Here is a 16,245-nt window from a genome sequence, read left to right on the forward strand (position 1 = left end):
GCGTTCCCATGCCAACCGGTTCGCTGTTCTTATACAATATCGTGAGACGGTTCTATAGAACTGGTGCGAACCGGCTGAATCCCACATTGCCTATAAAAGTTTTGAGTATGCTGTGCAATTTCCGTAACTGCTACATCCTCGATCACACAACAGCACAAAAATAGCTTCATTTTGTATTGCATAACATTTATTAAAGTCATAACACAATTGTAGGATTTTTAAATTTGGCATCATTAATTAAATCTAAAATTTAAATTCTTTACTCTTTTATTTAAACCAACTTTTCGTTCTTTACTCTTTATTTAAACCAAACTATTTATAGTAATTTTATAGAATAGGTGTGTCTCTTGTCTTGTAAATAATATTTATATGGGTTTTCATCTTTATGTTCCAAAATATAAACTAAGCACGACTACAAAACTGATTTGCGTTTCACTGGTCGTCAGCAAAACACCAATAAATGCTAGGGCGACTACTATAAACTAATACAGTCTTTTATAGAATAGTTCATTCTTTAAATCCAATCTTCATATGTCCAAATTTTCTCGAAAAAAATATTTTTATATCTAGATTTTTGGTTTCAATGCAAAGATTCACCTTTTAGGTCAAAACATAATACCCCTACCCACTATTGCGTAGAATACATTGTTTGAACTGCGTTTAATGCAATTGCAGTAACCAGGCTTCGAGATTATATGTTTTTCATTATTTTCTTTAAATCGGTTGTGTGCAACTTGTGGCCTCCAGAGGGAAAATATATGGTCATCTGCAGGCTTTAATTTCGACCTGCGAATGCCTGTCGGGTGATACATACTTGGGTAAAATTTTTATTCTAAATAGGGTTCACGACTCTACATATCTATCAAGACTATTGAACACCTAGGTAATGGACTTTGGGTTGTCAGAAATTAACTCTGTTTGATGAGAATGCGTTTCGTCCGTGTTCTAATTCTGATACACATATTGGGCCCATCTGTATAAAAGGTTACACAATCCTGCTTAACTTATAACTATAATACTGTCTGACACAACAGTCTTTTTTCTGCTTAGCTCGTTTAGCATACAATACTTGCAATTGCAACCATGGGAATTAGGTAATGAAAACCTTAAAAGCACCGGTATACTACAAAAACGTTGCGATAGCTTCGCTCGCCAAGTGTGCGACTACAATTTCAGAGGTTTACATGTACGCCCTGAGGTATGAAGTGTTAAGAAAAACGTGTACCGGCTATTTTCCAATCTCTTCTAACATCCCGATTTACTTTTTTTCAAGTTAGTTAATGCCGTCTTTTGTGTTTCCATTATACCGTCTTTGCAATGTTCATTGTATCTCCTATAATAAACTGGACGAAATACCCGGCGTAGCCCAGGTTGAATAGAGCACCAGTTTTATAGAAAGAGACTAATTTTTTTTAATTTTATTTTCAAAGAAAATTTTTTTTAAATTTGACGCAGTTTGGTGCCGGGATTATTCATTTTTCATACTCATGGTCTATCAACGAGGCAAATAATTTTTTAGCAAATTTAAATAGACATGTTCCAGGGTTTTTTTAAGGTTTGGTTTGGGTGACCGCTAAGTAGTTTTAAGAGACCGCAAGTGTTTCATTTAAATACCAAAAAGTTGCAAGTCCAAAATTTGGGAAACCGCTGGAGAAATAACGTAATATGCTATAGTGATAAAGAGTCCACATCATAATGACTTGTCTTATTTTAACCATGCAAAATTTAGATAAATTTCGCAAACTATCCCGTTTATTGCGGTTTGTAATTGGTTTATTTTGGCGGATGAACGCCAATAGTCCTTTATCAGGTAGAATAAAAGTGGTAAATACTGCGTTTATTGCGGCGGTTTTAACCGAAAGCAATTTTTTAAACCGGATTCTATTTTTAAACCGGATTCTATTTACGTTTAATGTAGTTTAGTAGCACACAACATTGCTTTGTGGTTACATAGTTTTTTGCATTGTACAAAAAACTGCGTACAAAGAGTAATTTAATCTTACAAGACGAAGATTTGAATTTGATTTTTTACAGTCATGCAGATAAGAGAGAAAATAATTTAAACTATAGGCCAGTCGATTTCCACACAGGCCTTATAGCAGAGGTTCTCAAACTTTTTTCAGCGCGGACCCCTTAAAAATTTGTTTGCTTCGCACGGCCAGTGTAGGCAAGAATATTTAAGAGATTACTCCATACATTTACGTCACAATATAAATAGACTTCTGAAATCTACTGTTTCCTGTCCAAAAATTTGAAAAATGAAATCAAGCCTAAATACATTGAGCGCGAAAACGTTTTCTTTTTGATTAAACTCTATTCTTTAAAATAATTATTACTTTTTAACTAGGCTATACGCTAACATTTGGATTAGGCCTTCGTTGACCCCCTAAAACTAGTTCACGTACCCCCAAGTGGTTTATGGACCCCAGTTTAGGAATTTCTGTGATGATAGGTGATAGTCTTATTGTGGTAAGTATTGATTAAACCCGTTTCAGACACTATCGGCGGCATACAGTCAAGGGGGACGACCAGCGCCTTTGCTGTTTTACAATAGGCCACACGTAAACGCAAAAAATACATGTTGTAACTTTTATTATTATTGAACCTGTAGCGCCATGTAGTGCAACTTTAAGAGCGATTTACGTTGGAAGCCGTTTGCATTACTTTAACAGCCTTGTTATATCCCGGCACTTTTTTTGTTGTTTATGGTTTTATATAAGTGCATAAGATTTCCAGAAAAAGCCCAGCAGCTGTGAAAATGTTAAAAAAATACTAAACCTGTTTCTAAATAGCGTAAATAATAACGCTTTCCGGTTCTCAAACGTAACACTAAACAACAAATTTTTAGGTTTTTTTTTTGTTTATTTGTTTTTATGTCTTTATTTTTCTGTTCTAATCCCGAAAATGACTTCAGTTTGTGCTTAGTGTTAGCCGTTTTTGAGTAATTCACAAATTTCGATTTTGTAAAATAACCACTTTTTTCCTGCGATGCAATATGCATTAGACTAACTACGACGTTTATTAGTATAAAAAAAGTTGAAATTTCAGTTTATTTTAACATACTCTAACTGACAAGCACAACTACACATGCATCAAACACAAAACAAAATTTTGAATAGCATTTTCTTTTTCTTTTTTATCCCCAATCAAAGTTCGCTCTTTTTAAAATTAAAAAAATCACAAATGTGTTACAAATAGTGGTGAAAAACCTGAAATTAGTTGACATGTACAAACGTAAAACACATTCAAATCATAAAGTAGTCTCCCATCATGGCTACATCCCATCTTCCCTGGTATCGTTTCTCAATTACTTGAATATCTTGATGGAAACGTTATCCATGCTCCTGGCTCACATCTCCCAAGTTATCGCGAAAAAATCCAAGTGTGAATGCCAAAAATGTAATTTTAGGGACGTACAACAACCAAGATTTCTATATGTTTCCATCAAATTTAACACTACCTCTGCGTAGTCATCCCTTCCATGGTTTCCAAGAAAGCCATCTGTCATTCAAAAAGCTTGTCAAGCACTTTTTACAGAATCACATATCGATTCCTCCAGTTCTTTTGTTGCTAACATTTTCTTATTGGGGTCCAACTAATATTCCACCTTTACCCTTGGCTTCAGAAACATTGAAAGAACATAGTGAAATGCAATACTTTTAGCAGGCAATGCTTTTAAAAACTGCTTTGCAACACCTAGTTTGATATACGAAGGTGGCAGCAAAATTTTACTTCTTTGAACAAAGGGGTATGTTTAGAACATTGTGTGAGCCTGGGGTAAGTTCTTCACGTGCTGGCCAATCTTTCCTGACATAATGTTGTAAATCACCTCTGCTGTCCCACAAATATTTTAAACAAGAGTGTTTGGTATAGCCACCTTGCAAACCCAATAAAAAACCTATCATTTTGAGATCCCCACACACATCCTAATTGTCATCCTTGTTCAGCAAAATTTTCACACTTTGATAGTTTTCTTTCGTTTAAACAGATTGTGCTATTGGTATTGATGGAAACGTATTTCCGTTGTTAACGAAAACAGCTTTCAAGCTCCTTTTTGAACTGTCAGTAACCAAGCGCCCAACTTTACAGTTAGGATCAAGCAAATTTCATGCTTTGTAGCGAGAAGTAAGAAGCTTTGCCTTTGCTTTTGTAAGACCTAAATCTCTTAACTAAATCATCGATTTCATTTTTCTTAGAAAAATGTGGAATTCTGCTGTCCATTTTAGTATCTTTAAAACTAGCACTATCCTCTTCTACTCGTGTGATCGAGGAGCATAATTCTTTTTTCGGTGGACTAGGAATAAGTAGATCTATAGCATGAATGACAGGCGCAATTAATAAAAAAAATAATGGGATTTTACTTTAGCGTGGAGAGTTCGTGGGGAGGTGTAAGAAAGCTGCTGAATCTGTAGACGAGAGTCGACGGCTGCCTAAGTCTCTTACAAGTTCTTAATCCGACTCCAAAGGAGCAGGCCGCTAGAATACCTGTCCTTAACTTCTTGTACTCTAAGCAAAGACAATCCACTCAGTAGATAATTGCTCTTTGAGTATATTCACAAATCTCAGAAACACAACGATAAACAGAGCGGTGATTCAAGCCGCTAATCAGTAAGACGTTTTCAGTACGAAGAGTATAGTAGAATGAATGTGAAACGCGGAAAAAGCAATTCGCTAGGCGCTGTGGTCACACGTCAGTGGACAACGGTCACGTGTTTAGTGACGTAAAAGTAGGCTAACTGCTACAGGGATAAGAAATATTTTTTCTGTATTTTGACATGTTCACCAGGCAAAAAAACGTTATGGTGATTAGTAGGCTCCCTCCAAATACGGGGTATGACCGGCATGCTATTGTGACTGCCCTGAACCATCCTAATGTTGATCTACAACCTCCACAACAAAAATGTGGGGCCTAAGATTTATCTTGGTCACCCATTTTCATGCCAAAATATGCCTCATATTCGGTAACAAATTTAGTTTCAGGAATAATTTTGCGCTTAATATCTGTAGACTTATATAATAACCACAGACATAACAAAAAGAGTCCGGAGAGTGTTGACAACCCCGCTTTGTTCTCATCATTCAACTGTACAACTATATACGTTGTTATCAATATTTTATAGAATTTTTTGAATAAAACCTAGGTATGAAGATAACGTAAGATAAACTAAATGTCACCCTCCCGAAATGCTTCTATGATAACTGTTACGTTTTTAATAAAACATTTCACACTAAACATCATATTTTACGTTGTAAACTGTCTCCAGTGTGTTATCTTCAAGATACAAATTCGCGCCAAAATAGTTGGTAATATTTCTATTTTTACAATTTCAAATAAAAAAAATGGGGACAAGGCTAGAACAAATACCTTTAAAGAAAACGCATTGGTTTAGAATACCTGGTCTTTAAAAAGTTAGAAGAACTTTTAACTTTTTTTTCGCAAAATAATAAAATTTGTTTAAATTTGCAAAAAAAATATTTTTTTACAGGATGTGGTTTAGGTAATTCGATTAATTTAAATTCACTTTATTCTGCAGAGAAGCAGAGAAATTTGCTTCTACAAAATCGACCAAGGTTGAAACGCTAGTGAATGAGCTTACTGAAAAGGCTCAGGAAATTGATCATCTACGAGAAGCACTTAATCGCGTTCGTGAAACATTAGAAATTGAAAAACGTCTTAATAAAGCTATTAAACAAAAAAAGGCATGTTAGCAGTTGTTTTATATATGAACAATACGATACTTATAAATGTTATACAACTCTGATTAATAATCAACGATGTATAACCTAGTTTAACTTTAATAATTTAATCACAAATGGTTAGAATAACCATTGTACGTATCTATTTAGCTGTATGCACCCATAAACTGAAGTGCTAAAATTGTGTTTTTTTAAAGACTTTTCATTTGGAAAACTTGGATAGAAGACAACCACTGGGCGATGGACATACCTGTTACCCAGCTAGCTTTGAAAAAACAAAAAAGCAATCAGAAAAACGGAATGAAAAAATGCGAAGAAAGCAATATGAGATTGATGTTCTTAAGCAGGTTCTTTTTTTTTACTTTAAAGTTTAAATTTAACGCCTATATTGGCCAATCAACTAACGCTTGTCCACAATGTTTTATTTATTTCTATAATTTTTAATAATCCAATGTGCAACACTTTCCTGGAGTACTGGTTTTTAAAAATACCTCTATGCTTCCTTAGTTTCATAAATTCTGTTGAGTCATTACTCATTAGAGATGTGCTAACCGAATATTTCGGTGCCCTGTTGTGAAAATTGACAAAAAATGTTTTTTTTTTACAAAATTGTGATCATACAAGTTTTCTATATTTTTTGTTCACGTCATAAACGGCTGTTAGTTCTACTAAACTTATATAGTTTTACTGCGAAGAAAGGAACGTTAGTATTGCAATTGTCGCGAATATTCGATGTCTTCAATCAATTCTTATCGAAGTGTATCAAGGTGATTAAACTTCAGATGTACGTGATTAAACTTCTTTCCATGACACCGTATAATCCGACGTGCAACGAAATGCTCAAGAATGAGTTGTCTTGCGGCAACCCATACATTCATGTTTATCAATGCATTGTAACCCACAGGGAAGTCACTCAAGAGGATTCACGCTGTTTGAATAAGTTTAGATGTCAGTCTGTGGCCCAATAATATATTATGCAAATTGTAAACTGATGCGGAGACGAAACCTAAACACCTGATTGGCCGAAAGCAACGATTGAAATCCACATTTTTCTTGTCGACGAAAGAGTGAACAAGCCAAGACAAATGCAACATATTTTTGACAGTACATTTAGGCTACAATATAGTTAGGACAGTGTGACTTATCTTTATTTCTCTTTTAAAGAACAACAACTCTCATACAATGAAAAGGGCCGTTCTGGTTGGATGTAGTTAGCGTCTTACCTTTAGTGCCAACCTGACACATAAATATGTTGTTAGGAAATCCTCTGGACATTGCGTTTTTTTTAACATACAGCTATACTTTTAGGGGCGCGTTTACTTCTTCAATTACTTCAACTAGTTGACAAACGACGAACCTATTCCCTCAAAAGCCTTACATCAGGGGTTCTTAAACTAGGGTACATGGACCCCTTGGGGGTCCTTGAACTAATTTTAGGGGATCTATGAAGGCCAAATTGAAATATTAGTGAATATTTAAAAAGTAATCAATTTTTAAAGAAGGGTTTAATTAAAAATAATACGTTTAAAATTCAATGTATTTAGACTCCATTTTACTTAACAGCACATTCTAAAATTCTATTTGTATTGCCTACCGTGGTCCACGCAAAGCACAAAAATAATTTTAGGGGTCCGCGGTAAAAAAAGTTTAGGAACCCCTGCCTTACACTGTCTCTCACAGACTTGTACTCTATGGGAAGAAACTGTAAAAACATATGCTGCGGCCCAGATCATACGTAGATTCTATTTTGCGATCGCTTTTTTGTTGGCCATAGTGAACAAAAAGTTTTCAAAACGAATTAAAAATATAGATGTATAAACTTTAGCCAATTTACATTTTCGGTCCAGTAGCGCCTGTAGAATATATAGAAAGAATCCTGGCTTTGATCATCAGTAAGGCAGTAGATAAACTAGATTTGACTGCAGGTCCTGTAGAGTTACGGCTAACAACGTTACAAAGCAACGTCGAAGCTCATTGGTTACGAAACAAAAGATAATGACCGCCGAGGAAAGCATAGTGTCAAAATACACGTTGACTATGTCAAAATATTTCATAGTTTGCTGCATCAGAGTAATCCAACCACAAGATTTGTGTATCTCTAGCAGCAGGTTATAAGCACTTGCAGTATGGTGGTTTTAGCTTATACGCTGCACTTATAAGCTTAAAGTTTTATCTCGCTTATCACATAAAAGTTAGCAAAAAAAATCGTTAAATCACTGTTCCGGAAAATGGCGACAGTGCCAGTAAATTGAACTAGCTCGTGTACCTCAGTTTTAGCACCCCTGCACTAAAGTTTCTATCGTCGGCTCAATTTGCTAACGATTGCGTAATGGTTTCGCAGAGTTGTAGTATTTGGTATCAGATTATAAAAGAATCCGATACTGCTGAGGCGGATTGTGAATGAATTTTTTACTCAATTTATATGTTGCAAACGTCCCTCTTTCCCTTTTTTTAAAGGTATGTTCTGAATTACATATGGGTCAATCCAAGGATTGTTTTATAAATAGAATAGTGTCACAAATTAAGTTTGCGCTGTTGCTACCAGCCTTATAGTATGCTAAAAAGAGGTTTCCTGGCATTTTTTTAAGGCATCCTATACAGGATGCCTTCATCAGGGAATGCAACATTACACCACGCTCAACACCACGCTAAGTAAAACGACGAGAAAAAGAGATAAAACGAATGCGATAACCAACGAAAATAAAAGCGATTAACCCAGTTGCTGTCAATACCTGACGCCCGTTTTCCTTGAGACCACACTCTCTTGTCTTAGTAGCGACGGTGATGTCCATTGAGACGTAGGGATTGGCGAACCCGTCGAAGTTATTCCTCCAAGACCTTTGGGTTAGAGGTCAGTCGTCTGGCCTGGTAAAACAGTACCGTCACTATTCCCTATTTCTGATATATTGGATGGTGATTTGTGGTACACACGAGAATGCAGGTTACCGTCACCCTCAGGGGCGGATTGAGGCGGCGGCTGAGGGGGCTGCAGCCCCAGGCCCATCAAAAAAATACGTTATCTTTGTAAAATAACTGTAAAGCTATAATCTAATGATATTACCACTGGTACCAGTTGACTTTATTTTTTAAAGCAACCTTTTCCCGGTCGCGGGCCAAACCAAACTCAGTAAGTTCTCGGCGGGCCGTAATAAAACAATTTTATAAAACGTGTGGCTTTCAAGTATTTTAAACAAAGTTAGTTAAAATGGGGGTGACTTTGTGTCCAGCTTGTAAAACAGGTCGCGGACCGGATGATTTTCATGGTAGGGCAAGATCCGGCCCGCGGGCCGTAGGTTGCCCACCCCTGGTTTAAAGTAAAATTTCCATCATGTTTATTTTGAGGCTTTTATAAGACGACTAGCTTTTGACGTCAGTGCGTGCTTGTTACTTTACAAAATGAAGCTACTATTCGAAGACCACGCTAAAACAAATCACAACAAGCTACGTTGACTTACGTTTAAAGACACTGCATTAGCTCAGCCAGATTGTCACAATATCTAAAATTCGTGAATGTTTCGAATAATAATTGCGGAGCTGTGTGAGCAAAAGTTATAGCTAGCATTGATAGCCTCTACGTTCAAAGAAGAATACAAAAAAACATGTAAGAATGTGATGTAGTATTAAAGTTGGACTGATTTTAGATACCACGTCTAAACCATTAAAGAAAGTGTTGAAACCTTGTTTAAGTATTACCCAGATAAACTGGAAGAATCACTACCTGAAGAGATCTGCTGAAATAACACCATTTTAACTTCAAAAGCAGCAAAGACGCTAAAACGTTTAGATTTAATAATGAAAATGAGGTATCTTTTGTATTAAGAAAGTATCTGTGTCTGATGATTACTAATTGTTCAGGCAAAAGCCTATTTTTATTCCCTAAAAGAGTAAAGAATCCAATGCGTTAGTCTATGGACCAAAATAGGTTGCATTCCTTAGCTCTACTTGTGTATAAAAAACGAGATTTTGGAGAAAAAATATACAGCGATGACGTTATAAACAGCTCGAAAAACACGTTAATCAGTTTGATAAGTGAATAAAGCAATGTTATTTTGTGGTAATTGTGGTAGTGGCATAGCCAGCCGAAATTTTTTTTCGGGGGCGCCAAAAAGTTAACTTTTTTGTTTAGCCTTTACCAGTGTATCAACTGCCGTAAACCGTTTCGAGCGGCAACTGAGTGAGTGTTAACGCAATACTCAAAAAACATTTAAAGAGTAAAAACTGACTAAAAGTAGTAAAACTACTTTAATGTATAGCAAACGTAATAATAACTACATCGTTTATGACGTAACATTGCATGACAATTAAAGGTGTGGCATGTCAGTGATCGACTATTGTGGTACTGCTCATAAATCCTACAACACAAATTATTAGGAGTAAAATATTTATAAATTTTTGGGGGGACATAGCCCCTGTGTCCCCTATCTACGCTTATGAATTGTAGTTGGAACAATAAACAAAATGAAAATAGACCAATAGGCCTCTGACTACCATACAGCCCCAGGTCCATGGAAACTTTAATCCGGTCCTGGTCACCCGTTCGCATCACCAGGACATCTAAAAAACGAAGGCTTTTATCTACTTGCTTCTACTGTACTATACTCAGCTGCTAACTGTTTAAATGCGTAAGGAACGCCCCAACCCACTGTATTCCGACAATGACGAACGTAACGAAGGCTTTCATCTACTTGCTTCTACTGTACTATACTCTGCTGCTAACTGTTCAAATGCGTAAGGAACGCCCCAACCCACTGTATTCCGACAAATGACGAACGTGTTGACGGCGCGTCGCCAAAATATGGATGGTAAGATAAAAGTCACAAATGACCGCTCGTCGACAGACTACATAAACATACTGGCAACCACCAGCGATATAGATGTGCCCATTGCTGTGCTATCTGTGAAACACACTTCAAAATTGAAGTAGTTTTGTTCAAGGCAAGTTCATAAACCAGTAGCAATGTCGTCCGGCGACCAATCGTCGCAGTTTCTGTTAGCGTTGATAAAAACAGCCCGCAGCCGAAGCAGTTACATGGCACAGCCATGGCCCCAAGAAACCTCCTAGATTGGGACTTCGGTCAAAATTAATATTAGTTTGTCCTGCCTGTTGGATTTGCCTATGCCTAATTGGCGAATTGATTTGAGCGAATGTCTTCTAAAATTTCCTTCTACATCCGGTTTGTTTACGTTTTGATGCTGTCTTTTCACTTAGATTAGTGTTTTTTTGCCGTTGCGCCGTGGAAGGATGCCAGGTGCGTCGCTGACAAACGAAAGACGTATCCAAAAAAATTGTATGTATATTTTCTAACATTTTTTATTGTTTAGTTTCGGCAATGTGTTAACAAATTGCAAGAAATTTAATAGAAACGCTCGTATACCAAAAAAATCGCGCTTCCCTCGCCAAGTGTGCACCCTGACTTAAAAAGCTTAGCAAACACTTAACTAGATTCAATAATAAAGTTATCGCGCTTCCTCAAAGTGTGTTTATTACACTTTTCATTAGTAGTATGGATGACGACGTGTGGACTCGAATTTCAAACCAAACAAAAGCATTTTTTCGCGCTATGCGCCAACACTTTACTGCCACGATTTTAAGTGCAAAAAATATCCGAGGCCCGCCCGATTCACAGTTGTTCTAACACAGTCTTTCTTAACCTGGGGTAAATTAAATTTATAAAAAAAATTCTCGTTTTAGGGGGTGAATTGGCTACCAATCAAAATATCCACAACAGTTTACGGGATAGGAAAATTGTGTCAGCTGTAGGTATTGGTAGCCTACTTCCCTAGTTCAGATTAACTGCTAATTCAAACCTAGCAAACAGCATGTTGATTCTTTATGGCTTGTGTCGGTAACGTCATGCATCGCTAATTAATACTTTTTTAGTTCATTGGCAACATCGTTGTTACGTCATTTGTTGTTTGAGTTCGTCAGCTTTTTCAGCAGTCACGGCATAGATTAAGGTAACGTGTCTGCAAGCAGACAGTATGTTTTACGTAATTTTTGTGCAGTTCAGCCTAGAAAGTTTAGCGATAGCGGATTTCAAGTGCTTTATTAATTTTGTAGCGATAACTGTAAGGTTTAGTACACCTTTTGAAATTTCAGTGTTGGTTATGCATGTGAACAAAAAATAATAGCATGTGATGGTAAAAATAATTCATTGACTGATTTATATATTCTGTAAAAGTAACCAAAATTTAGTCTAAAAATAGCTTTCCAGTCTTAAAAGACAAAAACTAGACTAAACTGGAATGATTAAACTCTTTGCCGAAAAGCAGGGGCAGTCGTCGTATCGAATATACTTGATCTGATATTCATCATTTTTAAAAGGGTAAAAAATATAAAAAAAAAGGTTAACAAACCCTGTTCTAACATAACATATTAACACAATTCTTAGTTAAAATTTTGTGCGGCCCGCAGAGACCTTTCTGAGTTTGGTTTTGGCCCGCGACTACAAAAAGGTTGTCGACCCCTGGTGTAGGGCAAACTAGTTTGACGTAACATTTAGGTTCACACAGAAAAGAATTACAGGGAAACAGTAATATGTAGACGTTTCATGAAAATGGCATTTATTAAGTAACAAACCAGCATATGGCTTGTTTTTTTGTTTTTTTAAGAGTGTTCAAGGAAAAGAAAGTGACTTGTGCAAAGCAACTGCCCAACTCATTGGTGGTCATTCTAAGAAAGATGAAGTGCTAGGAATTTATAACATGCGACAACACGATATCGAACAGCAAAGTGATGTTCCTGATTTTTGAACTGTTACCTGTAACTATCAGCATCAACGAGATTGCGGGAACCATTTCCGTTAAAATGTTGTAATTTAACATTTTTGGCTTAATAACGAAGCGTTTTTACACAGAATTTATAAGCAATGGAAATTTGATGAGGCGCCCAGCCTGCAAGGTCTTTGCAATGGCCATTCTATCGTAACTAACTCCCGACATGTAGCCTATATTTTTTGCCTGTTACGCGAACGCTTTACTTGGTTTTTGTGCAGCCACACAGCTTTTTAGTAAATGGCCCTAACATCTTGTTAAGTAAAAAATATCTCAATTAATGTTATTATATTGAGCAATGTGCAATTTTATGTGCACTCATTGCGTCACGTCTCCTAAATAAAAAAAAAGATGACCAGACCCAAACAAACATCCTGGTTCCGCCCTGTATCATGTAAATTGCAGTAATTATTGTGTAAAATACTTTTTTGTTTGGTGCTTTCTAAGTAATTATATCCTATCAATATGGTCATAGTATTTCAAGGCTTGCACAATATATTCGCTAAATGTTCTTTAGTCGTCTGTGTATTTGCTTCCAAATAAAAAACGTGCATGTTAGACAAATCCGCAGTCAAATATATCTCGCTAGGGAAGGCTATTAGCAAACTGCGCAACAACGCGTTTCTGTGGCGTTCAGCCAACTGTTGCGTATTGATACAGCGACTCGATATAAGTATGGGGATTATATCTTATCCGGGCAACGCTGATATTTAGCCTAGGTGGGCCTAAATTTTAGCCCGACCCATTTTCTCACTTTATTTGTCAATATACGGTATAGACTTAAACGGCTTTAAGCGTCTTGGTATAACAGCTCACTTAGCCTACACAAAGAGATTATAACCTATTTGGCCTACACGAGGATCCAAGAGCAAAAAAAAAACATCAAAAAAATAACTATTAAAAGCATAGAATACGGTACTGCAATTACGCCGAGAATGGGATATCAGTTCTTACAAGAGCTGTTAAATTCAAATTTGAGGTCTGACAGTCCAAGTGAAAACTTAAAGTTGAAGCAATAAAAACAAGATCAACCTTAAGGGATGGAGCTAAAGATCACAAGTCAATGATTGACTTTAATCATTGTTTTTTAAATAAGTTTGTAGTGTTTACCAACTATAAGTAGGCCAGTGGTTTCCAACCTGTGGGTCGCGACCCCGAGTGGGGTCGCCTAAAAGTTTTGTGGGTATTTTTGTGTATCGCCATATACCTTATCATAGTCCTGCTGTTTTAGTACGATTGATGTATCTCGTTTTCTTTAAAATGACATCACACTAATAAACGTGACTGAGTGCATTTTCTACATGAAAGTGCTGTTTTAAGCTCAGAGCTGATAAATCAGCTAACGTGACATTTCACAAAATTAGATTTATTTGATGTAGCGCAGCGAATGTCGCGCGTTCGCAAATTGCTTTATTGCGACTTTCGATGAATTACTAAAAAGCTCGTTTTTTAAAAAGTCATTTATTTTGAAAAAAAAATTCTGTTTATTAAACTTAAGCAAAGTGATTTGCATAAGGACTAGGTTTTATATTCTTAACAAACATAAATAAAAAGCAGCAAAACGCATTTTGTTTAAATTAAAATACTCAAAGGTTTCAGTAAATGTTTACTTTTGGACTTCAAAGCAATCAACCTACCCGATTCTGTCTAATTTTGTTATTGAACTACAAAACTTCCTAAAGGCTCTGAGAATTATGTACTGGGTATAATTTACGCATACTCGCTTGTGTTATTTTGTTCCAGCACTATTTGACATATTTTATTCGAATATGAAAACAAATGGGGTCGCAATGTAAATTCTGATTTCATTTTATTTAAATTGGGGTCGCTTATTAAAAAGGTTGGATACCAATGCAGAAGGCTATTACTTAATTTCTATGTAAACAATGTATCAGGTGATTGTATATGACAGGGGTGGGCAAATGTATTTAGTAGAACAGCCATTTGCAGAAAATACAAGTAGCCTACCAGAGAGCCTCAAAAAAATAAAAATTAAGAAAACAGAGGTTTATTTGATTGACTAGTATACGCATGTCGCATATACATAGTTTTCTTGCCACTCTAGATTAAAACCTCTGTTTTTATTTTCACATTTTCGTTTTTGCTAGCATTAGATGTCATCGTTTTCATTTTGCAGTGAAATTAACTGAGCTTACTGTCTTAGCAATGAAATTGCGTTGACCAGCTGTTAACTAACTCTTCGGAATTCGGATCAGGGTTGCCAGATTAAAATTTTGAAAAATTGCCAAACCGTGAATGAAAACAGGCCAGAAAACTCAAAACATTAATCAAATAAATTCAAAACACATAAAAGGCTATAAGTTGATTTGTAATAAATGACCTTCAAGGTTCAAACTTGTGTGGTATTGCAACATGACAAACATAACATGTTAACAACATACCAAACAAAATGAAATTTTTTATCATTGAAAAAGCTTAGTTATCGTACGATCTTTAGGCTAAAAATGTAATATTTTTTATCAAGTTTTCTATTAAAAATACTTCGGTTTGATGAGCTCACCCTAAAGCGCGGTGTTTGCCAATTTTTTGGGCTTCCTGCTAGAAGTAATAAAGTGGAACTTTGCTAACTTAATCCACTTCACTAAACTGTTTGAGCGACCGATACTTTACGTAAATTTTCTTTGTATTGCTCGCAATTTTTCCAAATGTGTAAATTGTAAAATATCGGGGCTTTTATTTTGTTTATTTGCGGGACTTTCTACGTATCAAAACAAAAGAGCCCCAAAATATCTTGCTTAGAACCAATGTCAATCTTAATAAATCTAAATGAAAACCAACCGAATCGAACGGGTTGGCGACCCATGGGTTGCGAAACACCTGCGGTAACAATTTATTATTTTAAAATCAGTTTAGGTATAGGGCCTACAGATTTTAAAACGAAAGTTTTCAAACTATTAAAGCGACCCTGATTCGGATGCTATGTCTAGTGTTACGGCATAAACGAAATGCTGGCCTTTATAAAGAAAAGAAAAATAGAGAAACGTCCATAAACGGTAGGCCTACTCTTGGTAGCCCAGGGGTTCTTAAACTTTTTTTACCGCAGACCCCTAAAATTTTTTTTTGCTTTGCATGGACCCCGGTAGGCAAGAAATGCTCCAAAATAATGTCATAATATGACGTCAATATACAAATAGACTTCATAACTCTGTTTATTTCGGTCCGAAAAATGTGAAAGTTAAATGGAGTCTAACTATACATTCAGTGCAAAACCGATTAATTTTTAATTAAACTGTTTTCTTTGAAAAATTAATTACTTCTTAAGTATAGGCTACATTAGTTCTTTAATTAGGCCTTCATTGGCCCCCTAAAACTAGTTCACGGACCCCTAAGGGGTCCATGGACCCTAGCGAGCCGCAGTTTGCCCACCCCTGGTATATGACCACACTTAGTATTATGTATTGATTCGGATAAGCACGAGCAATAACGAAAGTAACTGAGTAAACCACCTTGTGTTATGTCTAGTCCAGGGTTTCTTAACCGTGGCTCTCGTTTTTCCCTGGGGGAAAACGGAGCGGTGATTGGGGGGCCACGAGCATACTCGCCTAATTGCCAAAAATTGTTACGTCACATACAACTAACATTTGTGTTTTTTTTTTAGTTCAGTGTTTCTTAAAGTGGTAAATGGTTCACCCCAGGGTGAATAAAACTTTTGCTGGCATGAATAAGGGTGAACGAAAGTTCAGGAGCATCCTATAGTCACTATAGTAAACAACTTTCTGAAGTAAATCGACTACTGCTGTTGTTTTTTGGTGT

General features: G+C 36.2%; 1 protein-coding gene across 1 annotated transcript in view; it reads left to right on the plus strand.

Annotated features, from left to right (window-relative positions):
- Positions 1 to 13,093, plus strand: part of LOC146168119 (forkhead-associated domain-containing protein 1-like) — a 46,171-nt gene extending 33,078 nt beyond the window's left edge. The window contains exons 26-28 of the mRNA XM_083380382.1: positions 5,535 to 5,700; positions 5,895 to 6,044; positions 12,310 to 13,093. Of these exons, the coding sequence (XP_083236508.1) occupies positions 5,535 to 5,700; positions 5,895 to 6,044; positions 12,310 to 12,450 (457 nt within the window). The 3' untranslated portion in view covers positions 12,451 to 13,093. The remainder of the gene's footprint in view (positions 1 to 5,534; positions 5,701 to 5,894; positions 6,045 to 12,309) is intronic.
- Positions 13,094 to 16,245: the final 3,152 nt, after the last annotated feature.

The sequence above is a fragment of the Ascidiella aspersa genome, chromosome 1 (assembly GCF_963924565.1).
Source record: "Ascidiella aspersa chromosome 1, kaAscAspe10.2, whole genome shotgun sequence".
NCBI lineage: Eukaryota > Metazoa > Chordata > Ascidiacea > Phlebobranchia > Ascidiidae > Ascidiella > Ascidiella aspersa.